Source organism: Pecten maximus, chromosome 10 (assembly GCF_902652985.1).
Source record: "Pecten maximus chromosome 10, xPecMax1.1, whole genome shotgun sequence".
NCBI classification, from domain to species: Eukaryota; Metazoa; Mollusca; class Bivalvia; order Pectinida; family Pectinidae; genus Pecten; species Pecten maximus.
This window is the reverse complement of record NC_047024.1, coordinates 8,113,248-8,137,978: the sequence shown is the minus strand read 5'-3', so window position 1 is coordinate 8,137,978 and position 24,731 is coordinate 8,113,248. Positions and strand designations below refer to the sequence as shown.

The 24,731-nt window shown below is 36.2% G+C and overlaps 1 protein-coding gene across 1 annotated transcript; it reads left to right on the top strand.

Annotated features, from left to right (window-relative positions):
- Positions 1-23,019: 23,019 nt before the first annotated feature.
- On the top strand, positions 23,020-24,177 carry LOC117335968 (acetylcholine receptor subunit beta-type unc-29-like). Its single transcript, XM_033896265.1, has one exon. The coding sequence runs from the start codon at positions 23,020-23,022 to the stop codon at positions 24,175-24,177; it is 1,158 nt and encodes a 385-aa protein (XP_033752156.1).
- The last annotated feature ends 554 nt before the right edge of the window (positions 24,178-24,731 follow it).

Below are 24,731 nucleotides of genomic sequence, written 5' to 3'. Positions count from 1 at the left end.
TTCCATTGTGAGCAATAATCGTCCAGGTTATCTAGTAGGTTCTGTAGACCTTCGACAGATTCCGAAAACAGGACTAAATCATCAGCATATAACATAAGAAATAAACTTAACTCTTCAAAATCATATTTGCTGTTGCATTTAGAGATGAAAAAAGACTCAAAATCATTAACGTACATAGAGAAAAGTATTGGCGACAAAATTTCGCCTTGTAATAAACCGACATTGTTTTCAAAAAATTCAGATAAGTATCCTTTGAATTTTACACAGGATTTAACATTACTATAAATTGATTTAATAACATGTAAAAGCTTGCCTCTGACTCCTAATTTTGACAGTTTATACCACAGGTTTATTCTGTCTACACTATCAAACGCTTTACGAAAATCAACAAAACAACAATACAAGCGTTTATTTTCACTAAAAGTTTTTGTTATAATTGAATGTAGAGCAAAAATCGCATCTACCGTACTGAGACCACTGCGAAAACCAAACTGAGCATCCGTGATAACATCATATGATTCAGACCACTTCAGGAGTCTCGTATTTAAAATAGATGTGAACAATTTACCAAGACAACTCAACAGGCTAATGCCTCTAAAATTATTAGGGTTTGTTTTTACACCTTTTTTATAGACCGGAGTTATAATAGCGACGGACCAGTCAGTAGGGAAGCATCCGGAGTCCAAAATTTTATTAAATAATGTACATAAGGCAGGCAGTAATAAATTTTTACCAACTAAAAAACATTCATTCAAAATTCCATCAACTCCATGTGATTTTCCCCGATTCAAATTACGAATAGCTTTATCAATTTCATCCATAGTAATAGGGCAGTCTAATTCTTCAAACAATGGCACAGAGCTTTCATTTGGATCGTTTACAAAAATATTCGCAGAACAAGTTTCATCTCTTGCCTCAGCAGCCAGATCTTTAAAATGATTATACAAAACACTCATACTCATTTCGGGACCGGATGCTTTAGAAGTTGAAAATTTATTGAAGAACTGTTTCGGACTAAATTTCCTCATGTATTCCAACATGTCCCCTTCAAATCTAATATAGTTTTTCTTTTTAATGACTTCGGTCGATTTATACAACCTTTTTTTATCAATAAGATTTTTGTGATTTTCTGTAGATTTACATTTGTTAAATATATTCAAAGCGTTTTTGTAACTATAAAATAAACGTTTTAAGTCAGAGTCAAACCAAGGTTTGTCCTCGCTGATGTGTGCGCCTCTAGACATATTTGTCTTGTCACGCCTCATTGCACCCTCGGTATTTCGGTTCGAATTTAACACGGGCGATAAAAGGATTCATAGCACAGTTTAACTCCTTAGTAAAGCGGTCAACACATGTATCGATATATTGCTGTGTTACCTCACCGGTCAGTGTAACGGACGCGTTAATGTTTTCGATATTATTTGCTAAAGTATTCAAAAAGAGTTCGCTATGGTCGTCATTCCAGTTAAAAGTTGTCATCTCGGTACACATGTGCGCGTCCGCGTGCGGAGTACTGTGCTCATCCAATGAGAATCGAGTAAACATTTGCAAATGCAAGGGGGCGTGGTCAGACAACACATTGAAATTACACACTATAAAGTGTTTAATAACATTAAAAAGAATCGGTTTTAATAACAAATAGTCAATTACACTCCAACCATTATGACCACAATATGTAAAATCATTAGAAAAACCATCCACATCCCTGCCGTTAAATATGCGTATACCTGTTGTTTTGCAAAAATCGATTAATCGATATTACATATACAAAAGGTAAGGTGTTATGGAGGTCCATAAGGTGGTGGTGAGTTGGGGTTTGGGCCCTGGGGCCCAGGTGGCCATGGCAACTGGCATGTCCTGAGAGTACCAATTATACATACAGGTACATGTATATGACCATGACGGGGTGTATCTCTGAACGCCAACATTTTGAATTTACCTGTAGGGCAGTTTGTTTCGATAGTGATTATAGTCATTTCCCTAAAAGGAGTCTCAATGCCAACAGGTAAATTTACCTGTAAAAGTTATCTTTTGATACTCACCTCTAGGTAAAATGAAGGATTTTAAATTAAACATCATGTTCTTATGTGTATTATGCTTTTTTAAATTCAATATATCATTTCCAAAATAAAAATGTAATATAATATTATATTTGAAAACATTATTTTTATGTAAAAAAAATTTATTTTAATTCATGAAAGTCTTAAAATTAAAACTGTTTTTCAAAAAAAAAAGGTTTATTGAGATAAATGAAAAAGTTAAATATATACAGCTTTATATAGAAAAGTGTGTCCAAACATCAATAAACATATACACTATGTACATATAGGTTGAGTGCAAATTCGTTGAATTTTGATACTGGTAGATACGCCATGTGAAAGTAATTAAGTTGCAGATAAAAATTATCTTATATTGTTGTGTCAATCTTATTCAGAATCAAGAGTGACATATTTCAATTCATACTTTTACCGCTGACCATCGGTTTACAAAATAACTGAACAGGAATAAAATTAACTTTAAGGAATGATTCATGCTACATTTAGTAGAAAATCACTTTTAAATAGACAATACATCATTCGTATTTGCCATCTTTTTAACGTAATGTATTTTTGTCTTGTTGTTTACAAATACAAGATGCTTATGCAAAGCGTACGATTTTCACATGAACTCCATTTTGACATTTCATTAACATTTTCTTTGGAATCTTTTATAATAAATATTGATAGATGTTTTCCTACTTTTCAAATTGTCATTATGTATGTTATTCATTACTTAAATGAACTTTGTACGATCCCCATAATTATCGACCTATTACTTTGATTAATATTTGTCTGGGAAAATTGTTTACAGCTATAATAAACGAACGTTTAAATAAATATGCTAACGTTCAACTCATTCTCGAAAATCAGGCAGGGATTCGATGAATTATTGCGCCTTTATAGATTTTGAAAATGTGTTTGATAGTGTATGCATATTTGGTTTATACAAGTGACAAATTAGAACAAGAATTGAATATATATTGATATTGTATGTAATGCTGTACACGGATGACACTATAATATCACTGTCAGACACTTCTGAAGATTTTCGAAAGCAGCTTAATACATTTTTGAAATATTCTTACCTTTGACATATGAAAGTTAATACCAGTAAAACCAAAATAATGATTTTCGGAAGGAAAAGAATATTCTGATGATCTGAATTTTACATGTGGTGAAAATAATCTACATTTTTTAAATCAGATAAAATATAAGTTTAAAATAAGTTTAATTTATCAAATCAGGATAATTGTATTTTGAATTAAATTTACAGATTTATGATACTAGAAACTGAAAAAAGCTTATCTAAAAAGTAATTTGCTGCAGTTTGTAAAACAGAAACTTTTTGAACTAGGATTAGGTGTTATATGGACGAGACTTGCTCCTCAGTTTCCCTTTATCAAAGAGCGTTTAGAAGATCAGGCTAAGCAAACCTTATTTAACTCTTTGAAAATTTCTTGTAAATGTGATCTGTATAATAAGTTTATAGACAAAAGCTAAAAAAAATATATAAAAAAGACGGAAAAAAACTTAGGTTATTACATGGTACATTGTATCATATATTTGTTGAATGCGTGCATGTACAAAAAGCTGAAAAAATACAATTCTGATATATGCCTAGTGAAACACAGGTAAATCTCAGATGACTTTACAGGTAAAAAAAAGGACATTTGGTTTAATAGGAATATTACTATATCAGGTAAACCAGTTTTTTACAATCAGTGGTACAGAAAAGGAGTAATAAATGTAGTGGATATGTTGGAATCTGATAGTATTGAATCTTTTCTAAGTTATAAAGATTTTGTTCAAATATATGATATAACAACTAACTTCCTTCAATACCAAGGACTTGTATCTTCCATTAAAAGATTCATTGCTGATAGGTTACCATTTGAAAATACGGTTGTGCGGCCAATAATACCTTTTTATATTCAGATTATTTTGAGGAACCAGAAAGGTACAAAAGGTTTTTATAAAGTGTTAAACATAACTAAAGCAGAACCAACTGGTAAAGCAAAATGGGGGGGACAATTTGAACTAACTCGTAAAGATTGGGAAAATATTTACAAATTACCATTCCAGGTAACAAAAAATACTAAGCTTCAATGGCTGCAATACAGGATTACTCATAACATTTTAACTACCAATTCAAGACTGTTTAAGGCAAGACTAGTTATCAGTCCCTTATGCAACCTATGTAACTATGAAAGAGAATCAGTCAGTCATGTTCTATGGGAATGCCAAGAAGTTCAAAAACTCATACAGACACTAGAATCACTTCTTGATGCATTGTTTATTCCCTTTTCTATCAATAAACAATCCTTTCTGTTTGGAATTACTAGTTACAATAGCCCAAGTGTTCGAGTTGATAATGAAATAATTTTGATAATTAAACACTACATCTACACAACACGATGCCTGCATAGTTCTCTGAATATCAATACTTTAGTAAAAACTATACAAAGTCATTATTCTGTGCAAAAATATATTTCAAATAGCAAAAATAACACTTTAAGATTAAAATTTATGAATGAATGGAGAAAATGGGAAAATCTTATTAAACTTTAAATCTAATCCTGACATTGTGCTGACAATAACACCTGTACACTGTAATTCGGATAAGAAGGAATTCATCATCCCATGACCTCACTCTATCTCTCTCTGCTTTATCCCTTTCCTTTTTTGTTGTCTCCTTTTTTTTATTTTATTTTTTTTTTTGCTAAATGATTTATATATAAGTCAAAATATCAAGTAGACTATTAAATGCAATTATGTGTGAATATGCATGAGTATGTGTGTGAGAGTGTATGTTAGTGTGTGTGTGTGTGTGTGTAGGTAAGGTAGTTAGTTAGTGCACATTTAAGTAATTTTGAATGTGTATACATATGATATTGTTTTGAATGTGTATGTGTGTTTTGTGTGTATATGCTAGATTTAAATGGTGCAGTCAGTGTGGAGCCTGGTCAATGGTGCCGATGACTCAGTTGATGTGGCAAGAGTTGATATGACCAACACAGAAGCTGAGCCCTCGACAGGATTGATCAGGCTACCAGGAAACTGAATATGTATGTAGGTGTGGATGGATGTATGTTTATCAGAATATGTATACAGGTATAGGAGTATGTTTGGTTTGTATGTATTTATCCTTGTAGTTAAATTGATGTTGATGATGAGTATGATGATGATGATTATGGTTATATGATGATTAGTATGATGATGAGTAAAATGATGATGATGATGATTATGATGATGACTATATATACATGATATCATGATGAGATTATGATGATGATGCTGATGATTTAAGGTTTATTATTATCATTATGATGATGAAGAAGATAAGAATATGATGATGATGATGATGACTATGATGATGATGATATCAGGATGAGATTGTGATGATGACTAATGATGATGCTGATGATGATGTTATGATGGTAATGATTCTTAGGATGATATGATTGTGAAGATGAGAATATGATATAATGATGCTGATATGATGATGATGATGGTGATGATGATTTTAGGATGGTTATGAGTATGATGATTATGATGATAATGATTTGTAGGATGATTAGTATGATTATGATGATGATGATGAGATTATGATGAAGATGCCTTTGAGGATGATTATGATGATGATGATGGGGATGAGTATGTTGAAGATGACGATTAGTATGATGATGATTAGTATTACGATGATGATTTTAATGTTTAAGTAGGATGATGAGACTATGATGATGAAAAATATAAGTAATGATGACATTGAAGATGATATTAAGAATATATGTGGATAACAAACCAGTCATACTGGAATCGATGTGCGTTTGTGTGTGTGACTTTTATATATTTATGTACTGATAATGTCTTAAAAATAAAACAAATATAAAAAAAAAAAAAAAAAAAAAGGACATCTTATATGAAACAGTATATAATTGCATCCCCATTGTTTCCTGAAACAACACCTATCTATTGTTTTAAAAAATGTTGGCGTTCAGAAAACACCTCCCATGGGGTGTGTAGATATTATATGTCTCTTACAAAACATAAATGAGAATATAGGAAACTTCTGATTCTTCTGACTTGCAAAATATGTTGGATAAACTTCGAAACTAATCTCAAACGTGGAGCCTAACTGTAAATGTGGAAAAAACGAAAATAGCTGTTTTTAGAAAAAGTGGCAATTTACATAAAGATGATAAGTGGTTTTATAATGGTGAGCAGCTCCAAGTCGTCAACCAGTTCACATATTTGGGAGGTGTTTTTGTATTCAACAATAAATTTAACCCACTACAAAATCAGCTATCTGATCAGAGGTGAAAAGCTCTATCTATGCAATTGAACTGTGTTACACTTGTAAACCTGTTTGAAACAAATATGAAATGTATACTATGCCATGCAGCTGAAGTATGGGGTGCCTGCAAGGCTATTGACATTGAAAAGATACAACTTGAATTTTGTAAAAGGATATTATATGTTAAAAAATCAACATGCAGTGTTATGGTTTATTTCGAACTGGTATTTCAAATCGTATATACCTAGCATTATAATTTGATTAAGTATTGGTTTAGCTATTAAACACTAAGAACTGTATTCTCAAAACTGCGTATGAGGAACGAGCTAATGTATATGCCAAAAAAGAATAATGGTTTTAATTGGGTAACTTTTATGAAAGATACACTTTTTTCACTTGGCTTAGGTGAAATGTGGTTAAATCAAAACAATCTTAATGCTTCTATCGATTTGTCATGTATCAAACAAAGAATTTTTGATATTGAAAGACAAGACATGTATAAGTTATTAGATAGTTCCTCAAAATGTTATTTGTACAGGCATTTAATAGATGATATCTCACTACAATATTATTTATGTAAAAACATCCCAAAACGTAATAGAATTGCTTTGGCTAGAATTCGTCTATCGGCACATACCCTTCATATTGAAACAGAACGTTATCGAAATATTGCAAGAAATGAACGTCTGTGTAGAGTCTGTAACTCTAGCGACATAGAAGACGAGTATCAGTTTCTGTTAATTTGCCAATTCTTTCAAACCCTAAGATCAAGATATCTTAAAAAGTACTACTGGAAAAAAACATCTGTATTCAAGTTGACCAAATTGATATGTACAACTACTTTCAAAAATTTATCAATGCTGAGTAAATATATATATGATGCTACACAAATACATGATTTAATGTATATCGCCTAATTTTGAATTGTTCATTCTCTACACAATTTATTTTCTTTGTTCTACACTGCTATCATGCAGTGCCCGCCAACTGTACAGTGTATGAATTGTTATACATGTTTGTACTGATGAGCTGTAAAGCTCAAGGTCAATAAACAAATTGAATTGAATTGAAATTGAATTGATTCTTGATTCTTGATTACGTACTATGAAATGATTTCATAGTTGAATCAACAGATATTAATGAAGTAACAATACATTGAATTTAGAAATAATTTTGTCTGATAAAATAATAAATATTAAAATATATGTACATAGTGTACTTGAGAAAAAAATCTACAAACAGTCATCAAGGCCTAAGGTAGAATTAATCAATAATATAAAATGGATATTAATTACATCTAAAAAGCATCAAAATTTGAAATCAGGAAGATAAACTTAATTTTACACTATAGTGCAATCTTTAAAAAAAAATAATGATAACAAGAAATATCTTTAAAAAAAGATAAACGGCATAGTTTTAATCCTGTTGGTTATAATGTAAAACTGATGGTGAAATAAATTAACGAACGTTTTAGCACGAATAACAAAATTATATCAGTCTGAATCATTTTTGGTAATAATAAGACTGCATTTGAATCAGGAATATAATTTTATTAATGTGTCATTAAAAAAGATCATCTACTTATTCAGCTTGCATTCAATCTTTTCTTTTTTTTCGTTTTTAACTGGACATCGCATTTTGCAGTTACCGCTACATTGACCAATCACATCCTTCATCTTGACCAGTAACGCCACCTGTCGCGTCATATCTGGGGCCAAAAGAAAATCAAACGGCTATGCCAAAAAAAACCCACTACAAATCAAATTGATAGAGTTTTAATTCCACTTGTGCAATATATCATATATGAACCGCAGCCAATTTTATTTTTTGAGTTAATATTAGATAAAATTTTATCAACATTTAAATATACCTGGTAAAGTCAGGATGACAGATATAAGGCAGTCAAGTTACACAGGTCTGTATATGTAACAACTACAGGTATCTAACACAGGTGTCCAGTGGCACTGTCCATTACCTGTATAGGGGGATTTGTGGTCACACCTGACTGGACGTAGTGCACTTCTAGTTTACCTGTAGCTTAAATGTAGTGCACTACTAGTTTAAACGTAGTTCACTGGTGCACTAGGAGTGCACTAGGGTGTAAAGGTTAGCTTACACTCAACTGTACAAAGAAAAGAATGTATATTAGATTTGAAGGGGATATGCTTGAATACCTAAGGAAGTACAACCCAAAACAATTCTATAAAAAGTTTTCATCTTCTAAGACATCAGGCCCGGAAATGAATATCAGTACATTGTTTAAACATTTCAAAGGTTTAGCCACCAATGATGGTGATGAAACTGATATCTTCTGTAATCACGATTCTGATGAAAACAATGTCCCATTATATGAGGAATTAAACAGTGCAATTAGTATTGATGGAATTAAGAAGACTATTAATAATTTAAATCGTGGCAAGTCGCATGGAATAGATGGAATTTTGAACAAATGTATTTTAGTTGGAAAAGTAATAATTATGCCTGTTGTATGTACACTTTTTAGTTGGTAAAGTAATAATTATGCCTGTTCTATGTACACTTTTTAGTTGGTAAAGTATAATAATTATGTCTGTTCTATGTACACTTTTTAGTTGGTAAAGTATAATAATTATACCTGTTCTATGTACACTTTTTAGTTGGTAAAGTATAATAATTATGTCTGTTCTATGTACACTTTTTAGTTGGTAAAGTATAATAATTATGCCTGTTCTATGTACACTTTAGTTGGTAAAGTATAATAATTATGCCTGTTGTATGTACACTTTTTAGTTGGTAAAGTATAATAATTATGCCTGTTCTATGTACACTTTAGTTGGTAAAGTATAATAATTATGCCTGTTCTATGTACACTTTTTAGTTGGTAAAGTATAATAATTATGCCTGTTGTATGTACACTTTTTAGTTGGTAAAGTATAATAATTATGCCTGTTCTATGTACACTTTTTAGTTGGTAAAGTATAATAATTATGCCTGTTCTATGTACACTTTTTAGTTGGTAAAGTATAATAATTATGCCTGTTGTATGTACACTTTTTAGTTGGTAAGGTATAATAATTATGCCTGTTCTATGTACACTTTTTAGTTGGTAAAGTATAATAATTATGCCTGTTGTATGTACACTTTAGTTGGTAAGGTATAATAATTATGCCTGTTGTATGTACACTTTTTAGTTGGTAAAGTATAATAATTAAGCCTGTTCTATGTACACTTTAGTTGGTAAAGTATAATAATTATGCCTGTTGTATGTACACTTTTTAATTGGTAAAGTATAATAATTATACCTGTTCTATGTACACTTTAGTTGGTAAAGTATAATAATTATGCCTGTTCTATGTACACTTTTTATTTGGTAAAGTATAATAATTATGCCTGTTCTATGTACACTTTAGTTGGTAAAGTATAATAATTATGCCTGTTCTATGTACACTTTTTAGTTGGTAAAGTATAATAATTATGCCTGTTCTATGTACACTTTAGTTGGTAAAGTATAATAATTATGCCTGTTCTATGTACACTTTTTAGTTGGTAAAGTATAATAATTATGCCTGTTCTATGTACACTTTTTAATTGGTAAAGTATAATAATTATACCTGTTCTATGTACACTTTAGTTGGTAAAGTATAATAATTATGCCTGTTCTATGTACACTTTTTATTTGGTAAAGTATAATAATTATGCCTGTTGTATGTACACTTTAGTTGGTAAAGTATAATAATTATGCCTGTTCTATGTACACTTTTTAGTTGGTAAAGTATAATAATTAAGCCTGTTCTATGTACACTTTAGTTGGTAAAGTATAATAATTATGCCTGTTCTATGTACACTTTAGTTGGTAAAGTATAATAATTAAGCCTGTTCTATGTACACTTTAGTTGGTAAAGTATAATAATTATGCCTGTTCTATGTACACTTTAGTTGGTAAAGTATAATAATTATGCCTGTTCTATGTACACTTTTTAATTGGTAAAGTATAATAATTATGCCTGTTCTATGTACACTTTTTAGTTGGTAAAGTAATAATTATGCCTGTTGTATGTACACTTTTTAGTTGGTAAAGTATAATAATTATGCCTGTCGATGTACACTTTTTAGTTGGTAAAGTATAATAATTATGCCTGTTCTATGTACACTTTTTAGTTGGTAAAGTATAATAATTATGCCTGTTCTATGTACAATTTAGTTGGTAAAGTATAATAATTATGCCTGTTGTATGTACACTTTTTAGTTGGTAAAGTATAATAATTATGCCTGTTGTATGTACACTTTTTAATTGGTAAAGTATAATAATTATGCCTGTTCTATGTACACTTTTTAGTTGGTAAAGTAATAATTATACCTGTTGTATGTACACTTTTTAGTTGGTAAAGTATAATAATTATGCCTGTTGTATGTACACTTTTTAGTTGGTAAAGTATAATAATTATGTCTGTTCTATGTACACTTTTTAGTTGGTAAAGTATAATAATTATGCCTGTTGTATGTACACTTTTTAGTTGGTAAAGTATAATAATTATGCCTGTTGTATGTACACTTTTTAGTTGGTAAAGTATAATAATTATGCCTGTTGTATGTACACTTTTTAGTTGGTAAAGTATAATAATTATGCCTGTTGTATGTACACTTTAGTTGGTAAAGTAATAAGTATGCCTGTTCTATGTACACTTTTTAGTTGGTAAAGTATAATAATTAAGCCTGTTCTATGTACACTTTTTAGTTGGTAAAGTATAATAATTATGCCTGTTGTATGTACACTTTTTAGTTGGTAAAGTATAATAATTATGCCTGTTGTATGTACACTTTTTAGTTGGTAAAGTAATAATTATGCCTGTTGTATGTACACTTTTTAGTTGGTAAAGTATAATAATTATGCCTGTTGTATGTACACTTTTTAGTTGGTAAAGTATAATAATTATGCCTGTTGTATGTACACTTTTTAGTTGGTAAAGTATAATAATTATGCCTGTTGTATGTACACTTTTTAGTTGGTAAAGTATAATAATTATGCCTGTTGTATGTACACTTTTTAGTTGGTAAAGTAATAATTATGCCTGTTCTATGTACACTTTTTAGTTGGTAAAGTATAATAATTATGCCTGTTCTATGTACACTTTTTAGTTGGTAAAGTATAATAATTATGCCTGTTCTATGTACACTTTTTAGTTGGTAAAGTATAATAATTATGCCTGTTCTATGAACACTTTTTAGTTGGTAAAGTATAATAATTATGCCTGTTGTATGTACACTTTTTAGTTGGTAAAGTAATAATTATGCCTGTTGTATGTACACTTTTTAGTTGGTAAAGTATAATAATTATGCCTGTTGTATGTACACTTTTTAGTTGATAAAGTAATAATTATGCCTGTTGTATGTACACTTTTTAGTTGGTAAAGTATAATAATTATGCCTGTTGTATGTACACTTTTTAGTTGGTAAAGTAATAATTATGCCTGTTGTATGTACACTTTTTAATTCAATTTTGAACTCGGGTTACTTCCCCTCCGATTGGTCTGTGGCAAAATTCCCGTTCATAAAAAGGATGTGAAAACTGATGCCTACAATTTTAGAGTTATCACCTTGCTAAGTTGGTTTGGGCAAACAATTAAATCAATTGATAAGAATATTAAATCCTGTGTCAAATTTAAAGGTTGTTTATCTAATTTTTTCTCAAACGGTATAAGTTTAAAAATGCAAGGCGAAACTTTTCTCTGATATTATTTTCCATGTACGTAAATGGTTAACCAAAATTTCGATTTTGGCGGTTTTGGCGAATTAAGTTTATTTTTTAGTTTAAACATATTTTATTGACATATAATAATGACAAAGGGATTAGTCAGCAAGTTTTTCCAACTTAAAGACGACTTCTCCCATAATAATAACAAAATAATTAACAATAACATAGTCACATGATGGCATATACAAATATTCAGAAGTTCGATAACGAAACGAAAATATAAAATATTTAAAAAGGCGACTATAGCTGTAGATTTCATACTCATTAAAGCGACTATAACTGTAGATTTCATACTCATTAAAGCAATATAACTGTAGATTTCATACTCATTAAAGCAATATAACTGTAGATTTATACTCATTAAAGCGACTATAACTGTAGATTTCATACTCATTAAAGCAATATAACTGTATATTTCATACTCATTAAAGCAATATAACTGTAGATTTCATACTCATTAAAGCAATGTAACTGTAGATTTATACTCATTAAAGCGACTATAACTGTAGATTTCATACTCATTAAAGCAATATAGCTGTAGATTTCATACTCATTAAAGCGACTATAACTGTAGATTTCATACTCATTAAAGCGACTATAACTGTAGATTTCATACTCATTAAAGCGACTATAACTGTAGATTTCATACTCATTAAAGCGACTATAACTGTAGATTTCATACTCATTAAAGCGACTATAACTGTAGATTTCATACTCATTAAAGCGACTATAACTGTAGATTTCATACTCATTAAAGCGACTATAACTTGAGATTTCATACTCATTAAAGCGGCTATAACTGTAGATTGTATACTCATTAAAGCAACTATACCTGTAGATATCAGACTCATTAAAGCGACTATAACTGTAGATTTCTTACTCATTAAAGCAATATAACTGTAGAGTTCATACTCATTAAAGCGACTATAACTGTAGATTTCATACTCATTAAAGCGAATATAACTGTGGATTGTATACTCATTAAAGAAACTATAACTGTAGATTTCATACTCATTAAAGCGACTATAACTGTAGATTTCATACTCATTAAAGTGACTATAACTGTAGATTTCATACTCATTAAAGCGACTATAACTGTAGATTTCATAGTCATTAAAGCGACTATAACTTGAGATTTCATACTCATTAAAGCGGCTATAACTGTAGATTGTATACTCATTAAAGCGACTATACCTGTAGATTTCATACTCATTAACGCGACTATAACTGTAGATTTCTTACTCATTAAAGCAATATAACTGTAGATTTCTTACTCATTAAAGCGACTATAACTGAATATTTCATACTCATTAAAGCGACTATAACTGAAGAGTTCATACTCATTAAAGTGAATATAACTGTAGATTTCATACTCATTAAAGCGAATATAACTGTAGATTGTATACTCATTAAAGAAACTATAATTGTAGATTTTATACTCATTAAAGCGACTATAACTGTAGATTTCATACTCATTAACGCGACTATAAATCTGGATTTCATATCAGTAATAATTACCATAACTTTAGTATGCATATTCATCACCTACACCTATCTTTGTATCCCCCCAAAAAAAGATTAAAAAATCCTGCCCTCCCTACCGTCACGTGACTTGTATATTAATGATAACACAACAGAGAAATCTCCCTTCCTATTCCCTTTATGGCACTTGGTGATGGCTGACGGCTCATCGTTCGGGACTATGACGGGGTTCGTCTCATGAGCGTTCCCATCTCTATGGAGAACGGGACTCTCATGGTGCCTGTTCCCATGATCGTTCCGGATTCGCTGTACGGTACTGTAGTTGTAATCATGACGAGTCTCATGACAGGGTTTCTCTAGCATCTGGGCGACCCTCTTCTTCCCGTAGGAAAGATTTGTCTTCATCTTCTGGCAAGAGAGGGAAGCAGATTGTAAGGAATGTTGCTCCCGGCTCTGAGTCGGTTGTCAACTCCGTTGTCCCTATCTCGGGAGCTCTCGTCTCGTCGGGTTCGTCTCGTGATGGGAGGGCGGTCCTTCCCATTCAGAAACTCCCTGGAGTAGGGAAGAGACAACCCGACCCTGGTTTATCTCTGCCCATGGTCAAATTGGCTGATAATTACCGTAGGCTTCAGAGCTTGGCTTCGGGTAGGGACCTTCAGCCGCCTGTCACTTTTTTGGTCAGTGATCTCGCAAATCCAGGTGGTATTGTCGATGGGGGCAGTTTTGATGCAGGGCCTGTTCCTCCGAGTTTAGGTCCCGGGGTTACGGATTTTCTTGCGGGATTGCCCACTTCCACTTGGGTAAGGGATGCGCAGTTTTCTTATTCTTGCATCAATTCTGGTTCAGCTTTTCATCCTGGCCAGTTACCCGGCCCTGGTTCTATTAGGTTCAGCCCGGAATGCTCTTGTTCGGGTTTCCCAGGGAAAGGTTTTGCTGGACTGGCGACTGGTTTTCGGGCACAGTTTCCTCCTGGCTCAGGGTATAAGGGTGCCTGCGGGCAACCATCCTTGGGCCGCCCAAACCAGCCTGCGGATGGTTTGGGGTTTCGTCAACATCACGGCAGTTTCGGGCCTAGCCCGCACATTTCCAGGTTTCTACCTGATGGGAGTGACGGTCCACTTTTGACCTTTGGACTGGGTCGACAGCCCCAGTCTCAGGAGGGTCGGTTTGACCAGTTCTGGTGTCACTCCCATTCCGCGGGACTTTTCCCATTTCCTCAGGGATATGGTTTTAACCCCATGGTTTTTCCTGCCTATAACCCTTGGAGTTTGGCCTCCCTCTCACGAAAACGTTGTAGCAGTTCCGCTCTCCCTCTCCAGCACTTTGCTTCTTCGGGCGCCACTGCGACCGGTCCTAAGAAGGCTTGCCGCACCTTCAGGACAACTGCCTCGCGTCCGGACTCGTTTGTGTCCGGGTCCAAGGGCAAGGCTGTGACTTTTAAGTTTTTTTAAGGTTTTTAGGTGATTTTTATGCCGTTTTGTGGAGCCCCTTCAGGATTCTCATGAGTTGGTTCCTACGGCTGGCCCGTTGACTCCAGTCGAGACTTCAGGTCCCGCTAGTGTGGAGGCTATTGACTGTAAGGACGCGGGTATGGCAGCTGAGGAGGATGTCGTTCATCTCTTTCCTGGGAGCTCGGACATAGACGCCGGTAAGTCAGTTGATCAGGTGGTGTTTTGCTCTAAAGAGCACCACAAGATGGAGAGACTGCTCCGTCTTTCTATCCAGATTCTTTCATATACAGACTGTCTGACAGTTTGTCTGTATAGGGTTTCCGATGTGCCTGAGGGTCGGGTTTCCGGGCATCCAGGACAGGATGACCTCTGCCCAGAACGGGGCATTGAGAGCTCTGGCAGCTTTGCAGGTGTCTTTGCTTTTCAGTTTTGAAGAACCGCCCGGTTGATGAACCTTACCGTTCCCGGTTGTTGACTGCCCCCTTCTCTGGGTCCACTCTTTTTGGAGGGCCCCTTCCTTCTGTTTAGAAGGATTTGAAGGAGGACTCTGTAGCCTCAGCACTTTTGGTGAAGAGGATTCAGGCTGAGTAGGCCCGCATCTCGCAGGGGTCAGCGCCTCCTAAGAAGAAGGCAAACCTTCGGCTTCGCAGTCTTTTGCTCAACCGAAGGCGGCCTTCCTTCAAGGGCAACAAATGGAAGGTGAGAAAGGGGAAGAACCCTCCTGGGGCAAGAAGAAGAGTTCCTGACTCTCTTCTACCCTCCTTGGTCCTTTCAGACGAGGGGTTTGTTCGGGAGGAGTTCAGTCTTCCCGTTTCAGATTCCGAACTATCTCGTAGGATTAGGATCCGGCTTGGCAGACGACTCTCTTGCTTGGCAAGGGCTCGATCTGCCTTGGCCAGATTTTCCTGGGGGGGGTATCCGCCTTCCTCCCAGAGTGGAGGGATATCACGGAGAACGACTTGGCCTTGTCTGTGGTCAAGGAGGGGCTAGGCATTCCGCTCTTGCGGTATCCGCCTTTAGCGTCAAAGCCAATCTTTTTTCCTCCTCCCGGGGATCAAGGAAAGGCTTTGACTCTCCAGGAGGAAGTAAGGACCATGCTTTCAAAGGGCGCGGTCGAGGAGGTACCCTTGGCGGAGTGCAACCCCAGCTTCAATTCCAGAATGGTTATGGTACAAAAGAAGTCCGGGGCGTGGCGCCCGATCATAGATCTAAGTGCCTTCAACAGGCACGTAGAATTTCCTCATTTCAAGATGGAGACTCCCCGGGGGCATTATCGCTTCCGTGAAAGATGGAATGTGGGCCGCTTCAATAGATTTGAAGGATGCCTACTTCCACATCTCCATCAAGAAGTCGGCAGGGAAGTTCCTCCGTTTCAGTTGCAACGGGAATGTCTTTCAGTTCCGGGCCATGCAATTCGGGCTCACGACTGCATCTTTGGAGTTTACCAAGCTTCCGCAGGTGGTCGTGGGATTCCTGTAATGTCGGGGAATAGATGTTCACATCTATTTCGACGATTCCCTCATGCTTCACCTAGTGAGGAGATCTTTGCTGCAGGACACCCGGTTGATCCTAAAACTCTTCCTAAAGGCCGGTTTCATTCCATCCAAAGAGAAGTCGGAGGTGACCCCATCTCAGGATTTCGTTTTCCTGGGAAACCGTTTCAGTACGGTTCGGGGCATTGCCCTTCCACCGTTGGAAAAGTTCTAGAAAGCCAGGGATCTCGCCCTGACTTTCATCGGCTAGTTACGGGTCCAGGTACGTTTGTTTCTTAGTTTCCTAGGGTTTCTCAACTCCCTGGCGGATGTGATTCCCTTGGGGAGAGTTCACATCAGACCTCTCCAGATGTTCCTTCTTGGCAATTGGGTCCCTTCCTCAAGGGACTGGCAAGCTTGGCTTTCTGTGGACCAGGGAGTCAAGGGCTTTGTATGTTGGTGGACCCTTCAGAACAACGTTCTCCATGGGATTCCTTTGTTCCCACTATAACCCAGTTCACGGATGCTTCCAAGACGGGTTGGGAGGCGTAGCTCGACAGACTTTGCAGGTCGGGGGAGTGGTCTGGGGAACAGCGCTTCGAGCACATCAACGTGCTCGAGGTGAGGTCTATTCTATTTGCATTGCAGTCTCTGCGTCTCGGGGGATCTTGCAATCCAAGGTGATTTGTATGGCTACCATTGTCGCGTATATGGAAAGGCAGGGGGGCAATTAACAATTCTTGTCAAGCATCTTCCGGGCAGATTGAACGTAGTAGCGGATACTATGTCCAGGCGCCGCCAGCCGGTTTTGACGGAATGACAACTGAATCCTTCGATTTTCGAGGGATTCTGTCAGGTTTGGGACATACCTCACATAGATCTGTCCCTGAACAATCAGTTGCCAACGTGTGTGTCTCCAGTTCCAGATCCGAAGGCTTGGGCCGTGGACGCTCTATCTCTAGACTGTGAGGGAGGCATGCGTATGTATTCCCTCCCTTCAATATGGTGGGCAGGGTGTTGCAGAAGTTTCGGAAGCATCATTGCTCCCTGCTCCTGATAGCACCCCTGTGGCCGAGGCAGCCTTGGTTTCCGGAGCTTTTGTCGTTTCTGGTGGAATATTCTATGGCTCTCCCACCTAGAACGAACCTCCTTCGCCAGCCTCAGTCCAAGACGATGCACTCTCGTCTGGAGATACTCCACCTTCACGCGTGGAGGCTGTCTCAGGAGGCCTCGCTCAGGCGGGCTAGAGACGTGTCAGCTCGCATCGTTCGATCGATTGCTTAGTAGGTCTTCCTCTTCTGCCGTCTACCAATTTAAGATGGAAGATTTTCTGTTATTGGTGTGTCGGCAGGAAGGTTGATCCGGTCAAGGCATCTGTCCAGGTAATTGTCGATTTTCTTCTCTGGCTGTTTAGGGACCGCGATCTTGCCCCTGGCACAATTGCTACTTATCGTACGGCTATTGAGTGTACTTTCCTTTCATGGTACACCAGAGGTGAGTTCATCCTCCTCTCTATTCGCTCTGATTAGGGGGTTTGGTCTGGACAGACCTAGGGTACGGCGGTTGGTTGCACAGTGGAATCTGTCTCTGATGCTCGATTCCCTTACGCGTGCACCTTATGAGCCTTTGGAATCAGTCTTTTTGAAGTTTGTTACCTTCAAGGTGGTGTTCCTCATTTGGCTTCAGGTCGTAGGAGAAGTGAGATCAATGATTTGTCCTCTCACCCTCTTGCCTCCGTTCCGTTTGACTAGGGATTGTTCTGCTGTGACCCTACTCACTGATCCCGCCTTTTTGGCCAAGAATATACTCTCTTGGCCCGTTGGTGGTTGTACAGTCTGTGGCTGTGTCTCCACAGTAATCAGTAGGGTTTTTAATTTTTCATGCGATCAGGCATCACAATGGCACACCTGCTCTGCATACGCGGAGGTAGTTGCCATTTTTTTTTATCCTTGTCGGCAAATGTTGGGGAGTTCCTTGAAACTGTTTATCTACCTATCTTGTTGTCTCTGAGTTGCTGTGCCGTCTTCATGGGCTGCCTGGCTTCGAGTCTCCACTACGGTTAGACGAATTCGCATATACTAAAGTTTTGGTAATTGTTACTGAAATGAAATTGAGGTTTTTAAAGTAAAACCAATTTTCATGAGGTAATACGTACCATAACTTTATGGAGTCCCACCCTTTTATCCTCCCCTTAACTCATTGTCCTGGCTGCTCCTGTGACTCCATAAAGGTTTTTGAGGAAGGGAGATCACTCTGTTGCGTTATCATTAAGATATAAGTCACGTTACGGAAGGGGGAGGGGCGGGATTTTTTAATCTTGTTTTGGGAAACAAAGATGGGTGATAAGTGATTAATATGCATACTATTAAGTCATGAAAATTGGTTTTACTTTAAAAACCTCAATTTCATACTCATTAAATCGCTTGCGGCGTTCCGCCATTTTATATGGACTGTAAAACCCGCCGTTGCATTGTGGGACTAATTTTCAGAGAAACTTTGTCCGGCAGCCACAGTTATTATTTTTGGGAATTCCCCGTATACTTTCATAAATACACATTTTCTTTCAATTTCTGTTTCACGATAATCTGTTAGGTACAAACATTGTATGTATCAAGTCCGAAAACTGTAAAAAGCTCAAAATGTAAACATTGATATATGTTTCTTCGTGAGTATGTGGCTTTAAAAGTCAGCAGTCATCATACAAGGTGGGTCCCTGTGTCGGAAAATACATGTACTCGTTTTTAATAAAGATTAATTAATTGGTGTAGAAACGTCAGAAAAAGGAGCGCTAGTAATTGATTCCAAGATATCTATCCCTATACAAGGGGATGGTATGGTATATGTTTTATTAGAAATACAAGTGTTGGTTTACAAGATTTACCGTAGTTACACTACGAGTGGTTGTTTTATATGGTATTTCTTTCACTTGACTTAGTTATTTTTCAAAAGTTGCAAAAAAAACCACAAAAAAAAACAAAAAAAAACACGAGTTTTAGCGAAGGTTTTTTGTAACTTTAGAAAAATAACTAACGAGAGTTAGATATGAAAAACCGAGAATTAATATGCAAAACTGGCAATTTCGGAAACAACTGCTAGCTACCTCTTGTGCATTATCGTTATCGGGATCTTTAGAAGCGGCCTTAAAGTGTCGATCTACCTTAAGTTATATTTCAACTATTTTCCTACTTTTGAACTGCCTCTCTAAACAATGGCTCAAACTACAGGTGGACAAAATTGAAAGAGAAAACGTATTGTTTTCTTTCCTATATTACCCCTATTGGAAGGTTCCCCACCCTAAGGGTGTCACATCCTTCATTCATACAATAAACAACACTGCCAAATAATTCTTCAGACCAAATTTCAACAATACCATTTAGTTGTTTAGGACTAGTAGCGGTTTAAAAAGATTTACCCTTCGGCCCAAGTGAACCAAAACATTGTTCATAATAATATTATACAAAGGGCAATAACTTTGTAAGTTTCCGTCAAATAATTACCATTTTCGAACTTGTTCGAGATCTTGACGATATATGACTACATACAAAGTTTCATCAATTTGGGTTGACATTTACTCCAGTTATCGTGTTCACAAGGTCCAATAATAATATTATACAAAGGTCAATAACTCTGTAAGTTACTGTTGAATGATTCCCATTTTCAAACTCATCTAAGATCTTGACAATACATGACTACATACAAAGTTTCGTGAAACTTGGTTACTATTTACTCCAGTTATCGTGTTCACAATGTCCATTAATAATATTATTACAAAGGGCAATAACTCTGTATGTTACTGTCGAATAATTCGAATTTTTCGAACTCGATTTATATTGGCTACGCTGTACTACCGTTTATTTGATGAATTGGACTAAGTATCGGACCGGTTTGTAACATCATCACATTAAATACACCTGGTCGTAATGGACCTGTTCATTTATCGACCCATGGGTAATGGGTTCACTTATTGTCATTAGTATCATTTGTCTGGCAAATATAAAGCCATAGACTAATTTTGTTAAAAAGCAACACATTTACGTCATCGATTGCTCGGAATACCAATAGACTGTGGTATATAGCGTGACGTTTAGCTATCATTCTCTCCGACATCTTCGTCAGATTAACTGATCTCTGATTGCTAATCGACAGGTACTTTTCGTCCACACTATAATCGTAGAAGTACTTAGTAATTGGAAATAAGCTGCACTCCGGCTTTCATGGGCAATCCTAGATAAAACCAAAAACAAATTGTAGTCAAAAATAATAAAGTGAATTGTATAACCAACCGTGAGCACAACAACATTAATGTGATACTTTTTATAAATTATTTATCATTATTTATGAAGAAAATGTTGAAAATATTGTGTGACATTATGTGATACTATGTACTGTACTGAATGCTTTGCCCGAATAAATGAAACAAAATAAGTACTTGAAAAGTGTACGAGTCGATGCGCTGCAGTGGTTATTTGTCTGATGGAGGTGATAGTGTAGTCACCGAAACGTCACGCTCAAATCATATACTGGTTGTGATATACCAAAGTCTATTACTGGTCATTTGTCTGATGAAGGTGACAGTGTAGTCACCGAAACGTCACGCTCAAACCATACACTGGTTGTGATATACCAAAGTCTATTACTGGTCATTTGTCTGATGAAGGTGACAGTGTAGTCACCGAAACGTCACGCTCAAACCATACACTGGTTGTGATATTCCAGAGTCTATTACTGGTCATTTGTCTGATGGAAGTGACAGTGTAGTCACCGAAACGTCACGCTCAAATCATACACTGGTTGTGATATTCCAGAGTCTATTACTGGTCATTTGTCTGATGGAAGTGACAGTGTAGTCACCGAAACGTCACGCTCAAACCATACACTGGTTGTGATATTCCAGAGTCTATTACTGGTCATTTGTCTGATGGAAGTGACAGTGTAGTCACCGAAACGTCACGCTCAAACCATACACTGGTTGTGATATTCCAGAGTCTATTACTGGTCATTTGTCTGATGGAAGTGACAGTGTAGTCACCGAAACGTCACGCTCAAACCATACACTGGTTGTGATATTCCAGAGTCTATTACTGGTCATTTGTCTGATGGAAGTGACAGTGTAGTCACCGAAACGTCACGCTCAAATCATACACTGGTTGTGATATTCCAAAGTCTATTACTGGTCATTTGTCTGATGAAGGTGACAGTGTAGTCACCGAAACGTCACGCTCAAATCATACACTGGTTGTGATATTCCAAAGTCTATTACTGGTCATTTGTCTGATGAAAGTGACAGTGTAGTCACCGAAACGTCACACTTTTGTCCAATATTCACATTCATGCTTACTAATCTGAAGGATGTGTTTCATAATACTCCGGACAGTTTTGACCGGGTGATACAACATATCATATAAACAATTAAGAATATCATATCTATCATGTATAGAATACATAGGTACTTAGGGACTGGGAAGTACACATATGGCATAGCTACATAACTACATTGGCAAATTATAGACTTTTTCACGGAGTACACACATTTATTGAAAATCCATCTAAATTGTAGGAAAAACATTTCAGAATGCATTAAGTATTCTTATAGAATTATGTATTTAATGAATATTTTATTTGGCATCTCTAAGTCTGAGCATTGTTACAGTCAATATTTTAGCTAATGTCAACAATGTTAATGGAAGCTTTGAGTCGTAGTCTCCTTTACGTCACAGCTGGGCGAAATAAAATACAGTACAAGAGGACAACACTAAATTTAATTATATTGGGTCAAGTAACTTAAATAAATGGTAAGTCTACTCGGCCCTGTTTCCCAATCAGGTAAGTGAATCATAAACACACCTTTTGTCCTGCAATTTCGGCGGACAATAAGGATCATCAGAGATGACAATTCAGTCGTCATCGTTAAATCAATTTATCAATTTTCATTATTCTGTTTCACTATAAAATCGACTAAAATCGATTAAATATAGACCTAACATTCCTTTATCAACTGTAATGAAGTTAAAACTCTGTTAACTAATTGATTGACATAATTACTAAGTGCAGTGCTCTTAGATATCACGCCTATTTCTTTAACTTGCAAATAATGTCATTTCCTAAATAAATGTGTTTTGAGGTTGTTTTTTCATTTTTCACTGTGAAATCATTAAGGGCAGAGCTCATTTCATATAAAGTAAGTGTCATTCCTGAATAAGCATTTGTACTTTATGGTTTAATGATACTATATGTAATTTGACCCCTTAATCAATATAAACCATTACTGGAAAGAGAACTATTGATCGTTGGAATGTTGACACATTAATTATGATTATGTATGATCCTATCATGGGAACGATTCCTGACCCGGTTATTAGACTCATTATGTCATGTCTAGAACAGACAAAGCGACACTAGAGGAGTCTGCTACAACCATTTAACAAGGCGAGGCTGCTATGGGAAGATGGAATATCGAAGTGTTTCGTTTAGTGGATTTTCGTCCCTCGTTTTAATACTGTTAAACCATGCCTGTATTGGAGTGATGTGCGGTAATTCGACATACAAGACAATGCTAAACTCCGAGCTTCTGACCGGATACAACCCCAGTGTCCATCCGGGTCACCAATACTCGGGGCAACTTCTCAATGTAAATGCTAGCTTCATGTTAAGGAAAATCCAAACATTTGACGAATTGACAAGTACATTCGCTATTGTCGGTGTTTTGTCTGCATATTGGTATGACGAGCGATTGGATTGGACTCCGACAAATTATAACGACTTAAAAGTTACTCATTTCAAACTGAAAGAAATATGGACGCCTCCATTTGTCCTTGGCAACAGCCAAGACGACATTGACTTAATTGGAAATGGAGACATGCACGTTGCAGTAACTTTTGCCGGAGTTGTAAACTGGCTTGTGCCTATAAAAATATCTACCACGTGCGATGCCGACGTTACGTATTATCCATTTGACCAACAATCCTGTGTTGTGCTACTGTTGCCATGGGGTTACGATGCAAGCCTCATTCAGCTCAACGCAATCGGCGCGACACTAGACCTGACAAACTACGCAGAGAATCCAATTTGGAATCTTGTCAGCACTAGTCTACATTCTGCTCAAACTCCATCTCTGTATTTAGGAATGAGAATCACATTTAAAAGAAAATCTATGTTTTTCGTGATGAATTTCATACTACCAACCATTTTAATGTGCTTCATTAATGTATTTGTGTTCATCCTCCCGGCGGAGTCCGGCGAACGTGTTGGCTTCTGTATTACCGTGTTGCTGGCCATCGCCGTTTTCCTATCCATCGTGTCCAGTGCTCTCCCACAGACGTCCACTCCACAAATGGCCATTCTCTGCTACCTTCTTGTCGTACATATAGTACTAAGCATAATGATAATGATTTGTACGATATGTGGACTTCGGTTTCACTTTCGATCTGAAGAAGATCAGGTGCCGAGTTGGATTGCTAGACTGACACGATACGTCGGCAATGTAAGAGGTACTAATTTGAACAGGTCTAGCGTGTCACCAGACTCAACGGATCCGGTTTCTGTAACTGCAAAGACCGACGCTGATATTATTGGAGTGGATACAAGTGTTCTATCTGAAGTGTCCTGGAAGCACGTCAGTACTGCCTTCAACAGAGTGTGTTTTGTGTTCTTCATAGTGACTGCCATGTCATGTAACATTGCTTTTCTGTTTGTTTTATCGGTCTCGTAATACCACAGTATGTGTTCATTTTATCAATAGAAACTCTAAGTTTTATCAAGTTAGAATGGAACATGTGTTAAATGTATTTCACATAGAAATGAAATCTGACAGCCCATTGGATAACTAACGTCACGTGGTGACCGTCTCTATTTTTCTGGTCGGAAGCGTGCAATTATATAATCTACATTAAACTACAATCTCTTTACGGTCAGTGTTGTATCAGGACTTTTAACGTCCTTCTTTGCTGTCTGTACGTTAACTGGATTACTACCACACGTTTAACGTGAAATTAAGGCATTCTATTCGGTAAAAAATAATTGTACAGTTTTTACATGTAACATATTCCTATAACGAATGACTGATATCTACAATCTATACGATGTGCGTTATGTTTTGTTTCCTTTATTTTGTTGAACCAGAATACATAATGAATGTCCTCCAGAAAAAATCCAGTTATTTGTTTATTTACTTCAGTCTGTGGAAACTGTGTCGTCGGATGTACCCGAGTTTCCTCTGGCCCTGACACCATGTCTGGTATAGGGGCTCTGGTGTAGGGCCCCTAC